This window comes from Mya arenaria, chromosome 17 (assembly GCF_026914265.1).
Source record: "Mya arenaria isolate MELC-2E11 chromosome 17, ASM2691426v1".
In the NCBI taxonomy this organism is placed as follows: Eukaryota; Metazoa; Mollusca; class Bivalvia; order Myida; family Myidae; genus Mya; species Mya arenaria.
Genome location: NC_069138.1, coordinates 4,003,453 through 4,026,207, shown reverse-complemented (window position 1 = coordinate 4,026,207; position 22,755 = coordinate 4,003,453). Strand labels below are relative to the sequence as shown.

Sequence of the window (22,755 nt, the reverse complement as noted above, 5' to 3'; positions counted from 1 at the left end):
ACAAAGCTATATACATGCATACAAAGGTATAGATAAAAATAGATTTAAAGAAAATATCTGTACACTTGAAAACATATTTTTATTTTATTTCTAAATATAAGTAAGAAACTTGTAATTTCATTTATTTATTTTTTTAATAGACAAAGCTATATACATGCATACAAAGGTATAGATAAAAAGTTTAAGAAAATATCTGTACACTTGAAAACATGTAAAGATTTATTCACGAGATAATTTTATAAAACGAAATAGATTTGAAGAAGAAATGTTTAAACTTCATTTTTTTAAATAATTTTTAAAAATTATACATAATTATGTTGCTAATGTTATGTATAATGACATGTCCATTGTCTAACATCAGTCTTGACCAAACACCTATCGCCCGCCGTAGATGGCACCAACATTTTTCAGGAACTCCTCGCAGGCGACCCTATGGGAATCGTATGAGTCCCACTCATCCATGATCCTGGCGTTGATGTCTCTGTAACACTCTCGACATACGTTATACATTTTATGAAATTCAGTTATTTATATTCAAATCAGGCAAGGATGAAAATAACTATTATTAATCTTATATTGAATACGTATGCAATACCATACTGGCTTAAACGGTGTTTTTAGACAGACGGTCTTATGGCGAATTGTCACATTCCACAAAGGTATCAGGTGTTGGAATTGTGACACTTTGTCTTTACAAGCTTATAAATACGTCTACAAGGTTTGTTCCGACTTTCCCAACCGCTTATTCTCACACTTAAAGATTAACACAAATTATCTCTTCGCACCTCAAACAGAATATTATTTCACTTTTTTATTATGGATATATTGTTTTACTCTTTTTAAAATGCATATTTATTGTAGAATATCTGTAGAACTATCAAGTTGTCACTTGTTTGCAATTCATATCTATAAAACAAACATTATTTCCTAATTATGTATAGATAAAACACTAATTGTGAAAAAATAATAATTAATAATTATTCTGGAGCAATAGTATACCACATAGATAACAAATTAATGGTTGAAACGTAAAGGCATTTTTAAAAACGCAACACGTTTAAAACAAATGGTACCCAATTTTAGAAACGATTTAATATATATACTTACGTTCTTTATATTACTCAAATCTTCTTAAATCAACTGTAAATAACATTAACAAATTAAAGACAATTATTCGTTCACACGTATTTGAATGTCTTTTTCACACCCACAACACAAACAGTTTGCCTTGCAAAAAAGAACGCATGGTTCAAAGACAAATTTTCTTTGACGTCTTTAATGATCAATTAATAATTACTACTACTTATAACAGTTATAACAAATAAACTTTCTTAGATTTTCTAACAATTTATATCAAAAATCAGGGTTAATAGTTATTTAGATTTTAATTATATTTTTTATATCAGTCATATCAATGTTTTTTGTCTATTTGTAAATTTCAAGATTTTATTTACAACTTATTTACAGATCTCATTTACATTTATAAGAAGACCTACAATGTTTTTCTTTATACTCAAGATAAAAAATAAAATAAAATTAAGGGGCCGAAATGTCTCAGTTGAAAATCACGAAGGGGCCGAAACGTCTCGAGTCATTTCAATTAAGGGGACGAAATGGCAGGGCCGAAATGTCTTAGGGGCCGATTTGGTAGTAGGCCGATTTGGTAAGGGGCCGATTTGTCTTGCTCCCGATGTCAACATGTTCCACGTTAAATTGATCCCACCCTCGGAATCATTTTCAAACCCGTGTCGCTGACCTTGCCATTCGTTCTACGTGATTGTCCTTGCGTGCTCTTTCAGCAGCTGATAAAAGATTGGTAATTCTTAAATTTTTCATATTTTTGTTGGAATTCCTTTTGCGCGATGTTGCATTTTTATTTTTTTTCTCAGCCTTAATCATTCATTGTTTTCAGTGCTACTGCAGTACAGTTTATTTTATCACAATTATGAGTATTTATATAACTTTAAACCAAATTAAACATTAGCCTTGGCCAGCTTTGGTATATGCCTATATTTGGATGAGGTGAGTGTTAAAAATTGAGTACGCATTTAACTGTTATTTCCATTTGTTCATGAATATAGACTTTAAAATATAATGTTTACCACTTCATAACGCTGATCTACAATGATACAGTTTATTTATAAGTCAACGAAACAGTCTGTGAGTCTGAACAAGGGTTAACAACAATTAGGATTGTAGATTTAACACACCATTTGGGATGTCTCATTGATTTCTTTGCACACGTCATAACATTATGAATGTTATTTCGTAAATTCTAGCTAATTATCCATACCACATTAAAGCTGCGCTCTCACAGATTGGACGTTTTGACAACTTTGTTTTATTTTTGTCTTTGAACAAGCCAATTTTTGAAAAAATGCATGATATACAACTGCTGACCAAAAAGCAGATGATATCACAGGTTTTCATATTTACAGTGATTTTTTTTGTGCAATTTACTGCTTTTCAAAGGCTGTTTCCCCTTGCGAAAAGATGTCCATTTTTCCCAAAAATTGATAAATCTTTTCCAATTACATAAATGCAGATAATATGTTGATGAATAAAAAAATAATGAATTTCTTGAATAAAAAAAATCTTGACAAGACTAACTCTTTCACAGCATAATGCATGCATAAAAAGGTGAAAACATGTATATTTGCTATTTTATTCTGATTTTCTATTTTTCTCCAATTAGCAAGGCAGGCTAGGCTGTAAAAATATTTCTGAAAAAAATCACCAATTTATGTTAAAAACTGATATTTTATGCATTTTTCTAAATTAAAGCTGCACTCTCACAGATTGAACGTTTTAACAACTTTTTTATTTTTTGTCTTGGAACGAGCACATTTTTGCGAAAATCCATGGAAACCAGTTAAATAAGACTGCTGACAAAAAATTAGATCGCAGATTTTTATATTAAAGTTAAAAAATTGATGTTTTATGCATTTTTCTTAAACCATTAGTTTTCGAACAGAAATATGAAAATCTGCGATCTGATCTTTTGTCAGCAATCTTTTATTATTGGTTTGCAGATATTTACGCAAAAAAAATGCTCTTTCCCGGACAAAAAATAAAAAAGTTGTAAAAACGGTATATCTGTGAGAGTGCAGCTTTAAAGCATTATCTTTAAGCCATAAAACATATATATTTAAATGAAAACCTGCAATATGACATCTCTTAGCAGCTTTACATCACTAGTTGTTAGATATTTATATAAAAAAAAGTTGTTAAAAAGGTAAATCTGTGAGATTGCAGCTTTAACAGATCGTGAGTGCAGTAAGTGTTATATATCTTATACATGTACATGTACATAGCTGCTCAAATGAACCTTAGAGTGAGAAAATATTTAAGGGGGTATCAGGGGAATGCCCCCCCCCCCCCCCCCTCCAAGACCAGAAGTTTCATTAAATTAGCTTACTTTTGTATTTTTTGTCTTGGAATGAGCCATTTTTTGCGCTAATATCTGAAAAACATTGATATACTGTGTAAAACTTCTGTCAAAAGATCAGATTGAATATTTTAATATCAATGTTCCAAACTTATTGTTTTATGGCTAAAAGCGTTACTGACACTTGTGTCAAAATGTTTAATCTGTGAGAGTGCAACTTTAAGGTCAGGTAAACTTGATTTTGCTATCTCATCATGTACCAATATGGGACAATTAACTGGCTAAATTTTGTTCTCTCCACAAGCAAATCATTGGAAGATTTACATATTTGTATTTTTAATAGTAAACTTTTCCAAGATCAAGTTAATAATTTTAAGGATTCCAGTGATAGATCAACCTGTTAATTGAGCTTCAGAGAATATTGCATCTAATAATACTATTTCTTCACTTCTCATCAAAACTAGAAACTTTTGTCTGTTCAATTTATATGTACTTTAAGAATTAATTAAGAAATTTACTGTCGGTTAATCTTTCCCCAGTGCTTGACAATGTGTAGTATTAACGGAATGTATATTGGTTTAATGAGGTAGCTGACGATGTAAAATAGTAATTGCAGTCTTATCTCCTAAGTTTTATCATACAAATACCTTAAGTGTTGGCAATGATACCTGTTCTTCAAATAAGAAACAAAACTAATCGTGGGTATAGGATAATGTATGTATTCAGGCGTAACTGCCTATACCCGAGTACGTGGCTGAATCCACATGATTCTGAAAAAATAAATAAAAAGATCAGCCAAAGTTGCAGTATGCACACTTGATTACATGATCCTAAAAACTGTCCAGTTTCTAGTACTAACTAAAGCACCTCAAAACACCCAGAATGCACCATGGTTTTAATTTTTTTCTGTGGGGGCATGCCCCGAAACCACCTAGCACAATTATGAATCCACATGAATAGAGGGCTAGCTATGCCCCTGTTTTTTTAAAATTATAATTAATAAATAATTACTCAGGTTGCTGAGTGGGTCAGAATAAGGCCAAACAAACTTCTTTTCAATTGTGGTGTACTTGTAAACCTGTTAAAGTGACACAACACAACGCATTGAGTCTTACATACTGATGTTAAATGATGTATTATTGCCTCATTCTTGTTCGTATTGATAATTCTGGGCTTGTTTGAGGAAATACTGTATCTGTCGATTTTGGGACCATCTTGTGTCTAGTCCCTTTAAAAATGAAAAAAGTGTGACTAGATGTTGATGGAAAGACAGACTGGTTTGAGAATGGTTAATGGCATATGATTAAACAAGACAAGAGAAACATTATAAGCTCATCTTCAGAGACCCCCGATACGCACTATGCTATGCTTCGTTGTGTTACACTGTACCGTGGGCAATATGGCTAGGAAAATCTCATATCATGAAGTTCAGTACCGCAAAGTTCCAGATGCTTTACAGTTGAAATATATTCTGCCAAATATATATTGTCAGAGTTGACCCGGGTCCACCTGCTCAGTACAATAATATTTGACAGTAGTCAAGACCACGAAGGCTACTGACACTGTTAAGTTATTAAATAATATTTGAGTGTAACATGCGAATTCATTGGAAGAAGAATTGTCTCTCCTGCCACATGCATATTCATTAAAACAAGATTTTGTCAGTCAATCGTCCCATGGTACATGGTGTATGTATGAAGTGTAACGGAAGAAAGTACCATGGTTCGATTCCCGTCCTGGGTGCAAATGAGTTTAGTTAGTGGTCACAAAGCTGAACAAGTGGGTTTTCTCCGGGTACTCCGGTTTCCCCCACAACACAAGACCACACTCTCGCGTTGCATCGTACCAACGAGAGTGACTTAGTATAAGCAATCATAGCTTTCTTCACAATCTTTGTAAAATATATAGTGTTTAACTGGATTTTTTTTATTAGAAATGAGGAACGACAATCCAATGATACATGTAGTTGATTTGACACAATTGTATCTGTACTGTAAAACCATGTCTTTGCATTTAATGAAGGTACATGTAAGTTTTATGACTCATTGTTATTCAGTGTATGTAATTTGGAGGTTACATATATGACCGTAAAATTGTTCAGTGTTCTAGACCAGTAACTGTTTCACTAAGGCATAACAAAAATACCGTTCTTTTCTGGTTTTCAGACCTTCTCTTTTTTCCCTCCCAACCTTATTTTGGATAGTATTTTTCAAGGGAATTTATCCAAAACTGTACCCAGAACAAAAGGTAACGGGTTGCAGTGAAAAAATATATAAATCAAAATAACTTTACAATTTTTTTTATTAAAATCCCAATAGCTACAATATATTTTAAAACTCAAAACAAACAATTACTTTTTGTATAGCCTAAAATAATTAAACAATGATATAAGCAGAACTGGGGAAATCATGAATAAATCAAAGATAATTAAGTCTGATAGAATGTAAATTGAATATTTACTTTCATGTCATCATAATTACCATAATGGACATGCTTAGAGTGACCTCTTAAAACTGCCTCAAAGGCATGCTATGTCAATGACAAATCAGCTTTCATTTTGGTTGCTGCATATTTCATTGCATTAACCAAGTTATCCTGACAACATCGCGCTCAGGGGTGGGGGGTGGGGGGCATGTTTGACAAACATCTCTTGTTTTCTCTACAGCTCCGAAGATGGACGTGCAACGTTTGACCTCTCCCCCCACGATCCCACTCCCCCATCCCCTCCCCCGTCTCCCTCGTCAGATAAAACAGAGGTTTTAGTAATAAAGATATGCATCAAAATGAATCACTGAGACTTAACTACATGTTTATGTTTATTTTCTTTACAGCTTCAAAGATGAGTGGCGACCAAGTACAAACAGAGTTTGTGGTGTCTGACTACGGCAAGAACTTCGTCAAACTGCTCTATGTCAGGAAAGGCCAGGCAAAACATTCTATTAAGGTTTGTTACTATACATAATTATGTTAAAGTTTATTGACTAATGGGCCCCATTTAAATAAAGATCGTAATTCTTCAGTGCTTTTTTTTTTACTAAAAACGGGTCCGGAAATCAGCCCAATCCATATCCCAAAAAGTATACTTTTTTCACAAAATGTGGACTGTAATTTATAATCCAAATATATTTTTTTCTATCAAGTTAACTAGTACTCTTATGATTAAATGCATATTTATCCCTAGAAATCCTGTAAAAAGTCTGTATCATAAAGTGCCTTTGCATTGTTTCCTTGATTAAAATACATGTATACCATCTTAAATTCACAATTTTAGGCATTTATTTATTTTCAAAATTCTAAGGGCCCAGTAGCCCCATTTATAAAAAGGTGGAAAAAACCTTGGGCTTAAGATCATAATTTTCCTGGCACAACCCTGTTTTTTTTGGCATACCATAAACTGGGTTTCATTAAAAGTTTGATATTAATATAAAGAACATTCATGTTTTAGATTTAACATGAGTCCCCGAGCACTCTTAACTGTTTTCTCCATGAAAAAGTTTGAAAGGGTCATAATGTAGGTTTACACTTAATACATGCATAAAAGAATTATTAAGGCCGAAATAAATGAATTGGTAGATTTTCATCCAATTGTTTTTTTAAAGGGGGGCGGGGAATGACATTCTATTCTTTATTTTTCTTAGATGACTATTTCACCATTGAATATGTGTTTGTGCTCTTTCTTATCACATAAGGGACCATATACATGTGTTTTAGAGGAAGCACGAAAAAAATCGTAACTGATGCTGTAGGTATGTCTTAACACCGTTCCAGGACAGTATCAGACCGATACGCAAATACAGATCCTTAAGTTTGGCATTCCTATTTGAGTCAATAAAATCGTCAGGGTTGGGATGAAAATCTATCAATTATTTTATAGTTGCCTAAGCAATGACAGGAGTTACACGATTTGTTTGATATTTGTACAGTATAGTATGTATTTAAAGCTGCACTCTCACAGATATACCATTTTAACATTTTTTTAACTTTTGTCTTGGAAAGAGCAAATTTTTGCGTAAATATCTGTAAACCAATGAAAAAAGATCGCTGACAAAAGATCAGATCGCAGTCTTTCATATTTCTGTTCAATTTTTGAACTTAAATATAAAAATCTGCGATCTATATTTTTGTCAGTAGTCTTATATAACTAATTTCCATGGATGTTCGCAAAAAATGGTTTGTTCCAAGACAGAAAATGAAAAAAAGTTGTCAAAACCTTCAATCTGTAAGAGTGCAGCTTTAATAGCTCTGCTTTTAAGGTCATGTTGCATTTTCATCCAAACGAAATTGTTTTAATCCAGGAGTTAGAAGTCTGCACAGCGCTGACATTAAACAACCACCGCGACTACATATTTGAGGATAACTCTGACGTCATCGCAACAGACACGCAGAAAAATACCGTACATGTTCTTGCAAAGCAACATGGGGTAAGAATTACCGTAAAATCATGTTTTTTGAGGGATTTCATAGAGTAATGTACATGTACCTTTTGAACTTCGATTAACAGAATGTCCTATGTCTTATGTTTGATTTTATAGTACATGTAGAAAGAAATTCTGCCAGTTGCGTTTAAAGTTAAAAAATTAAACCTGTTTAATAAGGGTTTCGCAAAAAGTGTTTTAATTTTTGATAAAGATGTAGGTATGTTTTTAATTCTAAAATATTTTATTATTCTATTTTCTGTTTATTCAGTTAAAAAAGTGCTTTTATCTAGTAGTCCAAAGTTTAAACATAAATCCTGTTTAATGGCCACAGGGTCAAAGCCAATGACAAAGAGCAAAAAAAAAATCACAGACCAGAAACATGGAACGTTACCACACAGAACTACACAAACAACATATGATATATAAAACTAGGAGTGTTTATCAAGGATTGTAAGGAACTGCTATGGAATGGTCCATAAAATGTCAATTTACTTGCGATTGAAACCAGTTTACTTGCACAAACCTCACAGTTAACACCAATCCCGAATAATGTTAAAATGTAAATGGTAAATCTTACCGAAGTATGCAAAAAAAATGGATGGCATTTATTAATATGTATACATACACAAATTTTATCTGTACTTTATGTTATATCAGATTGCACAAAAATTGTAATTTTTAAATATACAGTAGTTGAAAACTTTTGATGATGATTGTAACATGAAACTCATTATAAATGTTTTATATTTTGTTTTTCTGATCTGTATACTTTTGTGTTATTAAATCTATGTTTTTGTTTCATTTAAGGTGAAGAATATAGAAACGTTTGCTTTGATTCTGAGCGAGCATTTTCTCAGAAAGTACCCGCACGTTGTAGCTACAAAAATCTCCATTGAAGAGTACCCATGGAAGAGGATTCAAATTGTAAGTTCCAGGACCACACCATATTAAACAATCCGAAAGCATCAGACAAGTTTCCATCAACCTAGGATGAATGCCAGTATATCAGTTGAAGTAGTTTGTAAAATTGATAATAATATTAATTAATTTTAGTTTTTTAAAGTGTAATTTGTGTTACTAAAGTCAAATTGATTGTCAGTGAAAAATATTATTGCATAAATTATTAAAGTGACACTCTTATTCAAAATCAATTCAAACACATGTATAACAAACATAAATTTTGAGTGATAAACCTTTAACTACTTACTAAATAATGCAATCATGGAAAATATTAATTACTGATAACATGATTGTGACTGTGTATTTAACAGCAGAAAGTGCAAAAATATTAAATAATTGGTGAATACTAAAAGATTTACTGTGATCTACTATACATTTTAAGGTATAAATACCGTGTTTTATACACATTTCTTTCAAATTAAATTCGGTATCCTTCATAAGAGCCATTGTTTTCGACATTTATTCAACCTTAAGGACTGTTAAAACAATATTATTAATTGTGGTAAATCTTATTTGGGAGTAAGAGTGCATCTTTAAGATTTCCATCAGTAAAGGTCCTTAGTTTAGCTGCTAAATTTACATTACTACGTGATCTATTTTCTGCGTAGTTAAATGTAAATATTTCTGACATTGTAAACGGTCCATATACATTTTTGTTTGTTTTTGATGGAAAATGGCCGAGGAGGTTCAATTGCATATTACATAAACCAAATAAAGACTCTAGAGTTAATACTGGGTCCCATCTTAAGGTTAAACACTACTAATTAATTTCCCTATACATTTCAACTTAAACAGGCAACACTTCAGATTTAGAAAATTGCCATTTCCAGTTTTTCAAGTATATGACAACCATACATTTCTTTGAAATTTAGTTAAAAGCCAATTGATTTAAACAATAAAAAAGGTATGTCACATTTCTCCTAAGAAAATTCACTCATTTTGAAGTTATCGGTATTTTTCCAAGGATTACATGGTGCATTATGCCGAAAGAAAGCAAACTTCTAGTCAAGCAGAAAATATTTAATCTCTTCGATATTCACGATATTTTTCTCTGATAGCAGGTATTGTTCACTTGTCTCTCTCCGCTTATTCTTATTCATTGAGATTTTAATATAACTAAGAACTTTTTATACCTTAAGTTTAGGTTTTGATTTTCACTGCAATATCTTATTCAATGAGAGCTAAACCCACAAAACAAAAGTTCTTAACATAGTAACATAGAACTGAAGTAATTTCAAGTTTTTACAATATTTAGTAATTTCAAGATTCTACAATTTTGATTTTCAAGGTTTAATGCGATTAAATTGCATAAGAATAGGAGTAACATCCAAATATTATTGTAAATGGGGGCAGGGGTAATATTTTTATTTTTCTAAGATGACTGTTTCACTGTTGAATATGTGATCATGCACTTTCTTATTGCATTAGGGACAGTATACCTGTGTTTCTAGATGATCAATGAACAGGATTGTAACAATTTTCCTTTTTTACATGTGAATGTTATACAATGATACTCAAGTATGAATAAACGGCTTTCCCCAGACAGTACCTGATTAATACATATTAACAGAAACTAGTTCAACATTTTTATTTGAGTCAATAAAAATTTAGGGGAGGCAGAAAAAAAATAATCTAGCAATTAATTTATGGTCGCCTTACCAGGAATATTTGCATTTTTCAGGAGGGCCAGCCCCATAACCATGCGTTCCAATTTGTTGCCGACGGTACACGTATTTGTGAAGTGCAGCAGAAACGAGAGGGTTTGTAACTTCACAATTAAATGTACAATACAATACTGTGAGGTTAACAAAGGGGGTTTTAAGTTCTATGAGTTCAACACTGCAAAGCTTCTATTTTCTGCTTGAGAGGTTCAGGCTTGAAGTTTACATGTGACCTTATATGAAACTGACAGTCTATTTGACTAATTGATAAAAACTAAATTCAACAATTAACATTTAGTTTTGTTTTCACACATGCACTGTTTTAGTTCACATATTTTTTAAAGAAAAGGAGGGGATGTGATGGCTCTGTTGGTGTTGTCGGTGCCTGTCTTTGTTGGGTTTGTGAGTGCCTTGGTGTCGTTGTTGGCGTGTGGCGTTGTTGGGTTTGTGATAGCCTTGGTGTCATTGTTGGTGCATGGTATTGTTGGGTTTGTGGTTGACTTAATGTCATTGTTGGTGTGTTGTTGTAGCATGTCATTGTTGGTGTGTTGTTGTAGCATGTCATTGTTGGTGTGTTGTTGTAGCATGTCATTGTTGGTGTGTAGTTGTAGCATGTCATTGTTGGTGTGTTGTTGTAGCATGTCATTGTTGGTGTGTTGTTGTAGCATGTCATTGTTGATGTGTAGTTGTAGCATGTCATTGTTGGTGTGTAGTTGTAGCATGTCATTGTTGGTGTGTTGTTGTAGCATGTCATTGTTGATGTGTAGTTGTAGCATGTCATTGTTGGTGTGTTGTTGTAGCATGTCATTGTTGGTGTGTTGTTGTAGCATGTCATTGTTGGTGTGTTGTTGTAGCATGTCATTGTTGGTGTGTAGTTGTAGCATGTCATTGTTGGTGTGTAGTTGTAGCATGTCATTGTTGGTGTGTTGTTGTAGCATGTCATTGTTGGTGTGTTGTTGTAGCATGTCATTGTTGGTGTGTAGTTGTAGCATGTCATTGTTGGTGTGTTGTTGTAGCATGTCATTGTTGGTGTGTTGTTGTAGCATGTCATTGTTGGTGTGTAGTTGTAGCATGTCATTGTTGGTGTGTTGCTGTAGCATGTCATTGTTGGTGTGTTGTTGTAGCATGTCATTGTTGGTGTGTAGTTGTAGCATGTCATTGTTGGTGTGTTGTTGTAGCATGTCATTGTTGGTGTGTAGTTGTAGCATGTCATTGTTGGTGTGTTGTTGTAGCATGTCATTGTTGGTGTGTTGTTGTAGCATGTCATTGTTGATGTGTAGTTGTAGCATGTCATTGTTGGTGTGTAGTTGTAGCATGTCATTGTTGGTGTGTTGTTGTAGCATGTCATTGTTGGTGTGTATTTGTAGCATGTCATTGTTGGTGTGTAGTTGTAGCATGTCATTGTTGGTGTGTTGTTGTAGCATGTCATTGTTGGTGTGTTGTTGTAGCATGTCATTGTTGGTGTGTAGTTGTAGCATGTCATTGTTGGTGTGTTGTTGTAGCATGTCATTGTTGGTGTGTTGTTGTAGCATGTCATTGTTGGTGTGTTGTTGTAGCATGTCATTGTTGGTGTGTAGTTGTAGCTTGTCATTGTTGGTGTGTTGTTGTAGCATGTCATTGTTGGTGTGTTGTTGTAGCATGTCATTGTTGGTGTGTTGTTGTAGCATGTCATTGTTGGTGTGTAGTTGTAGCATGTCATTGTTGGTGTGTTGTTGTAGCATGTCATTGTTGGTGTGTTGTTGTAGCATGTCATTGTTGGTGTGTAGTTGTAGCATGTCATTGTTGGTGTGTTGCTGTAGCATGTCATTGTTGGTGTGTTGTTGTAGCATGTCATTGTTGGTGTGTAGTTGTAGCATGTCATTGTTGGTGTGTTGTTGTAGCATGTCATTGTTGGTGTGTTGTTGTAGCATGTCATTGTTGGTGTGTAGTTGTAGCTTGTCATTGTTGGTGTGTTGTTGTAGCATGTTGTTGTTGTCATCGTGCTTAAACTTAAACCTTGACCATAGCTAAAAAAGTATTCATTAGTTTTAATGAAACTTTGTACACATCTTGCTTGAAACAATGCCCAAATGTAAAGAAATACCCACAATTCTGGCATTAATAATAATTGAGTTATGCCCTTTTTTCAACTTGAAAAATATAATGCAAAAACAAGGATATTAAAATTTTGGTGTTCAGTCTACTGCAATTTTAGTTAGGATTTTTGTTGAGCCTGCTTGCAGTGAGCTTGACATAGCTGTCACAATGGTGGTTCCATGTATGTGCGTGCTTCAGTGAGTTTGAAGGTCCAGGCTGAACATTGTTATATAAAGTTTAGCTTTTTTTGAAAGAAAATAATTTTTTATCAATTTTTATCCTTTTTTTTCAAAAAAGGTGTACAAATTTTAGGTTTACCCTTTTTACCATTTTTAAAACATAATAAATCATACTTAATAATCAATTATTGTATAATTAATTTATAAACTGCATTTTGACTTTTTTCATTATAATTAAATCGATAAATTTTCTTTCAGAGCAACCAGTGGTGATGGCAGGTATACGCAATTTACGAGTTCTAAAAACTACGGAGTCGGCATTCCGTCAGTTTGTCACAGACGAGTTCCGTACGCTACCCGACACAGACGACAGAGTCATGTCCACAGTCGTCACGGCTGATTGGTGGTACAACACGGCCATGGGATTCTGTTTTGACAAAGCGTGGTATAAAACTACTTTAATCTTTTTTTAAGGTCAGTTTCATGCGTAAATGTGTTCAAGACAAGATTTGGAGAAAAGTGTTTTGCAGAAAACCTTTTTGTAGTCTTTAGTAAAAAAAAAAGGCTTTGTTAAAGCTGCCCTCTCACAGATTGTAATTTTTGACACTTTTTTTTTGTCTCAAAATCAGCTGATATTGGCATCAGTGCCTTCACTTCAGTCATATTAGACAATTCACAATAGAACAGATCTCAAATAAGATTTTCTTAGAGCGTTAAAAACGTTTTTAGCCATAAAACATCAATTTTCAAACACAAATATGAAAACTGTGATCTGCTCTTTTGTCAGCAGTCTTATATCACTGGTTTCCAGATATTAACACAAAATTGGCTTATTCCAAGACAAAAAAAAATTGTCAAAATAATCAATCTATGCAAGTGCAGCTTTAAGCTCAGAAAGTTTAGTTTACATTTTTTTGATTGTTCTATCACCTGCGATGCATGGTAGACAATTCGGGATTACTTTGTTTAGAGGTGGCACCTGGGTTATTATTCAAATTTATGTAGAGTCTTCAAACTTGGTATATCATATAATATGCACATTGGTCATGGTCAGTACAGGAACACTATTGACTGTGACCATGCATATACCAAGTTTGAAAACTCTGTATTAAGTTGATTAATAATACCAATGCCGTCTCCAAACTACACTATTGATTTTAGGATCAGAGGTCAAATGTCAAGGTCACATCCAGTGGCGACTGACATAGGTGCACTAGTTCACGGAATTGTAATAAGTTATTTGCTTGACTTAGTTATATCTACTGATACAATCAAACACTTTTCTTCAGGGAGATTGTAAAGTCGACCATTCTTGAGAAGTTTGCGGGGCCACCAGAGACGGGAATGTTTTCCGCCTCTGTACAAAACACCCTGTATATTTCTGGGAAAGCTGCTATAGCCAGGATTCCACAGGTACATGTATATAAAGTTACATGTATTATTAGAGTTGTACATCACTATGATAAATGCTATGTGCTGATTATTGTTAAACACAATCATATAATCAAAGCTAAAAAATTGGATTACCGTACAAATTAAAATATATTTAACGTCATATTTTGATTCAATTCACCAAATATTTTTGTATTACGGTACATTTTAATGTAACTTTGTTATTCATAAGAGAAGATAGTTTTTAAAAATATTATACACTTTGATATAAAAAATGTCCTAAAAATTATTGTCTGAAGAAAACAGAAATAGAAATTGGAATTATTCAAAACTTTAGAAATAACATTTAAGTGACTTATTTCTTGAACAGGTTGACAGAATTGATATAACGCTGCCCAACAAACATTACTTTGATGTCGATTTCTCCCGATTTCCAAAGTTGGAATTCTCCGGATGTGAAAATAACCAGGTAAACTATTTTTGAGAATGGTTTGAGATTTGTTTGTTCGTGCAAAATTAAGTTAAACAAACAATGAACTTGTAAAATAAACCAGACCGGAAAGCTTATCAGTTAGTATAAAACAAATAATTAAGGATTTAGTTTAAACAGTATATATTTAACAACAATTGTGAAGAAAGTTAGGATATCTTATACTACTGGTAAGTCACTCTGGTTGGCACGATGTTGCGCGAAAGTGTGGTCTTGTGTTGTGGGGGGAAAACAGAGTAACTGGAGAAAACCCACTTGTCTGGCTTGGTGACCACTAACCAAACTCACATGCGCCCAGGCCGGGAATCATACCCGGGTCGCCTTGGTGAGAAGCGAGTGCGCTAACCACTGTGCTAACCTGACAACTAGAGGTTAAGAGAACAATTTAAGGGTTTCTACACTACTCATTTATAAATCCTATGAAAAGTTTTACATTTATGTATATATATATATGTATGTAATTTAGGTGAGGATTTAAAAACCAGTTCACAAAAATGTATAAATTCAATTAAAATAATTTTTGGAAAATATGTCAAAATAACTATGATGGCATTAAACATAACAAAAATGAAAACGTCACATTTTCCATTGCAATACTCATTTTGCTAACAAAGTCACAAATTTTATAATAATTAATGACATAATTTCATGATGGCTACATCTTTTATGATAGAAATCATTGTAAATAATAAATGGCAATAAATGTTAATATTACTCTGGCGAAGTTAGTTTCTTTTATGACACTTGTTGAACTGAAAAGAAATAAAAGACATAAGTTGGTATATTCTTGTTTTGGTCCTCTTCAGACTATTTACATGTACATGTATTTCTATTGAAGTATTTAATTTCTTTTCATACAGGTTTACATGGCCGTAGATAAGCCATCTGGCAACATCCACGCCCAGATTCGACGATCACCATCTTCCAAGTTGTGAGCTTTCTAAAAATCAAATAGCGGCTAAAATATCGGTAGACCACTGCATCCAGATTAAACAATCAGACTTTATTACATCCAGCTGAAGATTTGCCAATCAACTTTCTTCCTAGTTGTGAAATTGTTGTCTGTCTTGAGTTTAAAATATTGTTTGACCAATCTTAATATTATTGAAACATGCTTTCATTTTTTGTATGTTTTCTGAATCAAAATTTGCTTGCAGAAAGAATTGAATTTGTGTAGAAATTATTAAAAAGAAATTGTTTGTTCAAAATTATTGTATTATATTTTTAGAAGCAAAAATCATAAAATCTTCAAAAATGGGTTTTAAAATAAGAAGAGAATATTAGATGGTTGATTTATGGGGGCTGATTTCTCGAAACTACTTAAGTTTCTTAAATCTGTCTGACTAAAACTAAGTTTTATATAATAAAATGAGGTTAAAGTTAGAGATTTTGTTAAAGAAAATAAGCTACTTAAATCTGTTAAGCTTAAGAATTTTGTAGAAATCAGGGCCAGGTTTTTTTATTACTTAATAGTGTTTGTTAAGCAAGCAATAAAAAATGCTAAAATTCCACATTTCAATCGACTAACAAAGTATTCCTATATTTCAAACCTAAAAAGAATTTTTAAAATAAAAGTAACAAAAAACTTTCTTGAAAAAATGACAATCATCCAACATGAATGTATTTCTTTTTCGTATTATACTGAAAGTAGATTTGCAAGCAGGTTACACCGGCTACTGTCTGATACGGAATTCAAAAATGCAGTGCGTAATACAAACATTCTCTGCAGGTGTTCATGTTTAATGTATCAATCATGTCATATTTATACGGAAATTTTACAGGTTAGAAATAAATCCATCATGTATGTTTGTTGGTTGTACACGCACAAGCTAAAGGTAGCGGTGTCTGTCGGGGGAATAGTGAAATTATTTTTGGATATAATATAAAGGTAGTGTTTATAGCATTTCTTGTTACCAACGCTTTAAGAAAAATTAAATTTTTCGACAGTTTTTCATACAATTGAGAACTGTTCTATTGTGAGGTATCTTGAATGACTGAATTGAAGGCATTGATGCCAAAACAAGCTGATTCTGAGACATTTTTTGAAAAGAAATGTCATACATGCTAATCTGTGAGAGGGCTGCTTTAATGTAAAGAATGTTAATAAAAGTTAATGATTAAACACACACCTTTATTTGACTTTCGAGTTGCAAACATGTTTTTAACATTCTCGTTCACCAGAGTAATGATGCTATGCGTACCATAGATTGATCACGATTAAACCTCTGATCAATGAGAATGGTTTTAAAGGCAATAATTATCAGATCACACTATATGTATATACCGTAACCAAATAAAAAAGTAACATTATATAATTTTATAAGCCCTGATGAGCTACAAGCGAAAGCACTCAGCTTAATAAAGAAAAGAATACCCATGTGATTTTTTATTTGCTTATAAAGATTTTTTAACAGGCACTTTAATTATATCAAAATCTATTTTTTATTTTTTACCATCCCTGACAGTATCATTACTGCAATGCATGGACCAAAGGGATGTTCAAATTACATGGAGAACATGAAATATTGGTTTAACAAAAGTCTGTCTCACCAGCTGTTAAAAAATTTAGATATATAGACTTTACAATAATCAGGATTAATTTATTTTATAGCTTTTTCTATGATGTAAAAATACTATATAAAAAAAAATTGGAATCCCAAGATAAATAAATGTCATTCTTGAGAAATTGTTTACTGGAAAATAAAACTGGCCCCTTTTATCTGCCAGAATCAAATTCAATACTGTAGGATAAGTTTTCAAATTACTTGACATTTTTTATAAAATATTTTGAGATTTTGTGAAATATTAAGAAGCTTTTTTATTGTTGTTCAGCTTTCTTGTATTGTTTTTTTTTAATGTTGTCAAAAAACTGACTGGTCAGAATTATTACAACACGTCTTTGTAACTATTTCATGTCTAAATAAAATGTTTCTTTTATTTGTATCACTAGTTTAGTGTTTTTTTGTGGGTGTTACATATCGATGGCCTCACTTCAAAATGTCAAGAAATAGTCCAATGAGAAAATGGTGTTGTATCATGTGATCAAAATGTCGAGCGATGATTGGACATTTCACAGAGAAGCAAAAATACCGAACCTTAAGAAATTGTAACAACAAAAATTGTAGCTTCGGCATTTTGTAAAAGAAATGTGTGACCAAATTAACAAATTACCAAGACTCTTAGGTGAATTACGGTAAAATTGTTGCTACTGAAAAAATGGGATTTTGTAGCTTCGACATTTGAAAGTGAGGCCATTGATATATATATATATTGATTTCATGCTTTTTGATGGTTTATTATAAAAAATAATGTAAACAAAATAATCCTGATCAATTTAGTGTTTGAAATGTCATATATTTAATATGTTTTATATGTTAAACAGAAAACTTTGAATTCTTTTGATATATTAACAACCTGATGAAGGCCGAATGGCCGAAACGTTGTTTCATAAATAAATAATTTGTGTTGAAGTTGGACTTCTTTAATTATCACCATATTTGATATATTAAAGCATATTTCTTAAAAATATTGCTACTTTTTCTCTATGTGATAAAGATTACAAGTTTTGTTTTAAAATTGCATAGAACATCACATAACAGTATTAATCTTAAAATGAAAGCCATTTCTATTTTGTCTTTTATTATTTTTCACTTTTCTTTTCCATTTTGGTTAAGATCATTTGTAACTCATTTGCTTTTTTTAAAAATAAATAATTGAGGTATTGTTATTAAATTGTTCAAAATACTGTTCAAAACATTCAAATGAAACTTGGAACGAATGTTGCAAAGACAGTATAAAGAGCTTAGCCCCTTGGGGTTCGACTGAACAAGCAACACTCATAAGCCATGAGCCTCTATATGCGACTCTTTTATTTGTATTCTCTGTTTCAAACGAAAAAATCTTTACTTTTATCAATGTGTATTTTACATTTGAACATTGCATTTACTGTATGAATTTAAGTCCACATGAAAGTGACTCTCTATTTAAAATCAATACATACACATGTATAACAAACATAGATTTTGAGTGATAAACCTTTAACTCCTAATTTAATTATACACTTATGGAAAATATTAATTACTGATAACAAGATTGTAACCATGAATTTAATAGCTTTAAACATCTAAAAATATTAAATGATTGGTGAGCGCTAAAAGATTTACTGTGATGTCTTATAAGATAGAAATACGTGTTTTCTGCACTTTTTTCAAATTAAACTTGGTATCCTTCATAAGAACCATTGTTTTCGATATTTATTCATCATTTTTGGTATAAATAAACATTTGTATTAATTGTGGTAAATCTTTTTTCTTAGTAAGATTGCATCTTAAATGTATTAATTTAAGTCCATATTAAAATATAAGAAATATATTAAAGGATGTGTCTCATTTCACTTAAACTTCTGTTTTTCTTTATATCTTAAAGGTACTCGATCATGTTTGATGGGGTTAAATATGAAACAAAAATAAATTTTGTTTGAATTGTGAACAATATGTTTTTGTACAGTAATAAAAAATAATGAAATGATTAAATCAGAGCTCTTACATGTATGTTAATGATTATTTAAATACAAATGTATGTAACAAAATGCTCTATTTTGCGGAGAAGCGTTTGTAAGGCTATTGAAAATGGATGATTAAAGTTTTAATTTTAATAGATCAAGTTCAAATGAGTTTCTATAATAATAATAATAATTATATTAATAATGATATTAATAAAATAATAATATTTTTTGTTATAATAATGATGATAATAATAATAAAAATAAATAATAATAATAATATGTAACTAAAATAACTCCCTTTTCAATAAAAAAATTTCTGATAATAATAATAATAATAATATGTAACTAAAATAACTCCTTTTCAAGAAAAAAATTTCTGATAATAATAATAATAATAATAATAATAATATGTAACTAAAATAACTCCTTTTCAAGAAATTAAAAAAAATATGTTGCCACCATATAATCTGTCAATGTGTCCCTTTAAAGATATGTTCATCGTTTGTGGTTGTATTGCATTGCATCTTAGCTTTGAAGTTTGTTTTTTGAGGCCAGAAATTGGGGTAATGTTATAGCCTTGATAAGCAAGCCCACTTGCTATAAGCCTATTTGTCAAGGAAGGTTGTAAAAACTATAACTTTACCAAATGTTGGTTGGACACGCATGTCAACAAAATGTTCACACAAGACTTACTTATATTTACACCAATGTTACTAGTAATGATATGCAAATTTGTAGCAAGGGGAAACCAAAAATAAAGACATCATTGAATGTGTATTTTGTGATGGCAGAGTCATGGAAAATAAATTTCATCTCATGTTTAAGTGTGATATACATGTATATTTAAAATAAGAAAAAGATACATTTAGACTTTAGTACTGACAGAATCCAATATTGATAAAGCTGATAGATCTTTTGCAAAATGAATACAAACTGTGTGCAATAACTCTGGATTTTATACATGTTGAGTTATTTCCCTTTGTATTGACAAAAGAAAAAAACAACAGACCAGCTAGGTATTGATATCATCCACTTTGTGTGTACTTGTATTTTTTTGTGTATTCAAAGACAATTATATAACATGTTGTTTTTTTGTGTTATATCGGGTAATTTAAAAAAAAGTTTCATTTCAATATATTTTGTACATATTGTACTGTTCTTGGAAGTGCTATCTAAAAAGAGTTATTGGGAGATTTAATGGTTTTACATACAATTTGTTTTTGTTAAGGTACCGTTTACCATTGTTGAGGTTGTATTGTGCACCATTCAATTGTAACCACGGCCCCAAGGTCCGGGGGATAGCGCGGGGACTTTGACTTTCAGTCCAGCTGATCCCGGTTAAAATCCTCGCCCTGCGGGAACAAACTGCTAGTAAAATCCTCGCTAAATGCTCCCGCACCCCGTGGACATCCTAGGTTAGGCTCATTCCCCGCAGTTTCGGCACGAAAACAAAACCACAGCATTCACTCGGCACTGTGGGGCCACCTGGAAGGTAATAACACGGCCCATTTCCACCGCTATCCGCGGTTTACCCCCGGACCTGGGGTTGGGGGCGTGGTAACAATTGACTGGTGCATTAACCATACTGTATAATGTGATTGATGTGAAGTCTTGTATTTCAAATTAGCCAGATTCTTTTTGATTCGTTTTTTTAGAATTACAGATATGTTGCAATATATATATAAATATATTCTAGAGTAATAAATTATTTTCAAAATCAGTTTACGGAGTGTTTTTATTGGCCTTAACCTCTACTGTTATTGTGTTCATACGGTCAAATATAATTACCACTTTGTTCAAATATCAATAATTCTAATTATGTGGGTTTAGTTGTGTTTACTTCGTAATCCTTCAAGAAATGAAACAATTCAATGATTGTGAAGTAACTTGGTACAAATGTTCACTTCATCGAGACGACGTGCAGAGTGACGTATGTTCAAGTGACGTAATTTCAAGGTCAACGTCACACTTAGTAATCAGAAGTCTGAACTTGTCCCAATCCATAACTCATTCGCCACTTACCCTGAACGGAATGCTATCAAAATGCTGGTAAATTGGCACAGACGTTTGCCACATTGAGACGACTTGCTCAGTCCGGGACGCGTTTTCCAAACACGTTCTTTTCAAGGTCATTTTCACTTAGTAATTAAAGGTCAGAAAAAAAGGCTTTTTTTGTCCTCCTCCCATGACTCATTTTAAGCTATCATTTGAATGAAAGATATCAAACTTACTTGGCATAAATGGTTCGCCACATCCAAACGTTCTTAGGAGCGCATTTTCCAGCCGCATAATTTCAAGGTCAAGGTCACACTTAGTTAACAAAGATCAACGTAATATTCTTTCCCGGCCCCATTACTCATTCTACAATGGCGCATGAAGGGAGGATATCAAAATAACGTGGCATAAATGTTCGCCACATCAAGATGAAGTGCATAGGGCACATGTTCCGGTCACTTATTTTCAAGGTCATAGTCATTTTCTTGTTTGAGCACGTTCTGCTATCTAAATCAAACATAAGCGTGCATGAAGCTGAGACACAAAATCAATGACGTCATTTCAGAAATGACGTTACATGCGCATCCAATTTGGTGCGTTTTCTAATGAAATGTAATCAAATGCCTTTTAAAATCATTTTGAGGCAATTGTATAAAGAGAAAATGCCTGTTTTAGATAGCAATATATATTTCACCACTCTACGTCACTCTAGAAATAAAAACTAATGGTGCTCGCTCGGTGAAATATATAACGATCTTACACTGAAACAAATAATTTCCCTCTTTTTCATATGTCGTCTGCTTAAAATACCACCAATCAATTTCGCCGTCTGCTTACAAAGGCTACATTCAATTTTCTCGTCTGCTTCTGCCCCTTTTGGATCTCCTGTAGTCGGCGTGTATTTTCAAAAGAAATAGTAATACAGTCAAATTTACGCCCATATATGTTTTTAAATAAGCAGACGACGAGACAACCAGGTATGACAATAAAATGTCCTAGATTAGTCGCGCTCTTTTTTCTGCCCAGTATATACCTTTTAAAAAAGTAACGTTGCAAATTAAATATACTCCGTACCAGGGATGTTCATACTGGTAACGTTACCATTACGACTTCTCGGGTAAATAATTAAATAATGCAGCCGTTTTCAGGGGTGGTCCGAGATCCTCTCTAGATCCGCTAGAAGTTTTGATTTATAAGTGGCTCGGTAACTTTTATTGTTCTTACCAACGCGAATATAACCGAACATTGGACCGCTTGTTCAGCGAATTGTTAAAGTTAACAACGTTGTTAATTGGGTCGTTGTTAACCCTAAAATATTTAATACTCTGTAAGTTTCGGGAATTCACATGCGATCTGCTGTCCTTTTCATAAATAATAAGACAACTAATTCAGCTATGTTTGTTTAGTAAATCTATATCAGCACATCATAATATATTTCATCCGTTTTTAAACTGTACAACGAGACCATAAACATCATTGTTAACTTTGACAAAATAACATAATCGGGAAATGTCAGACGAGTTTGTTACTTTTCAGCTTTTAAGAAATCGGAAGGATGCCAACATTCCCAATAGCTAAAATAGCATAAATTACTGGCATCTTAAAGTATTGGCATCGGTATTTTACTGCCTAAAATTATGTTTTGTGTGTGATTGGTCATTCATTTTCCGTTCTGCGTCATGCGTCGGCAAT

At 32.5% G+C, this 22,755-nt stretch overlaps 1 protein-coding gene across 3 annotated transcripts; it reads left to right on the top strand.

The window, feature by feature from the left end:
* The first annotated feature begins 1,700 nt into the window (after positions 1–1,700).
* Positions 1,701–20,788, top strand: LOC128224547 (uricase-like). Of its 3 annotated transcripts, none has more exons than XM_052934422.1 (9): positions 1,701–1,816; positions 6,220–6,332; positions 7,684–7,809; positions 8,614–8,730; positions 10,448–10,526; positions 12,941–13,127; positions 13,972–14,095; positions 14,445–14,543; positions 15,425–20,788. In XM_052934422.1, the coding sequence occupies exons 2-9, from the start codon at positions 6,228–6,230 to the stop codon at positions 15,497–15,499; spliced, it is 912 nt and encodes a 303-aa protein (XP_052790382.1). In that variant the 5' UTR covers positions 1,701–1,816; positions 6,220–6,227; the 3' UTR covers positions 15,500–20,788. The 3 variants fall into 3 exon arrangements, with proteins under 3 accessions (XP_052790382.1, XP_052790383.1, XP_052790384.1); XM_052934423.1 differs by lacking the exon at positions 1,701–1,816 and adding an exon at positions 1,908–2,022; XM_052934424.1 differs by lacking the exon at positions 1,701–1,816 and adding an exon at positions 1,915–2,036.
* The last annotated feature ends 1,967 nt before the right edge of the window (positions 20,789–22,755 follow it).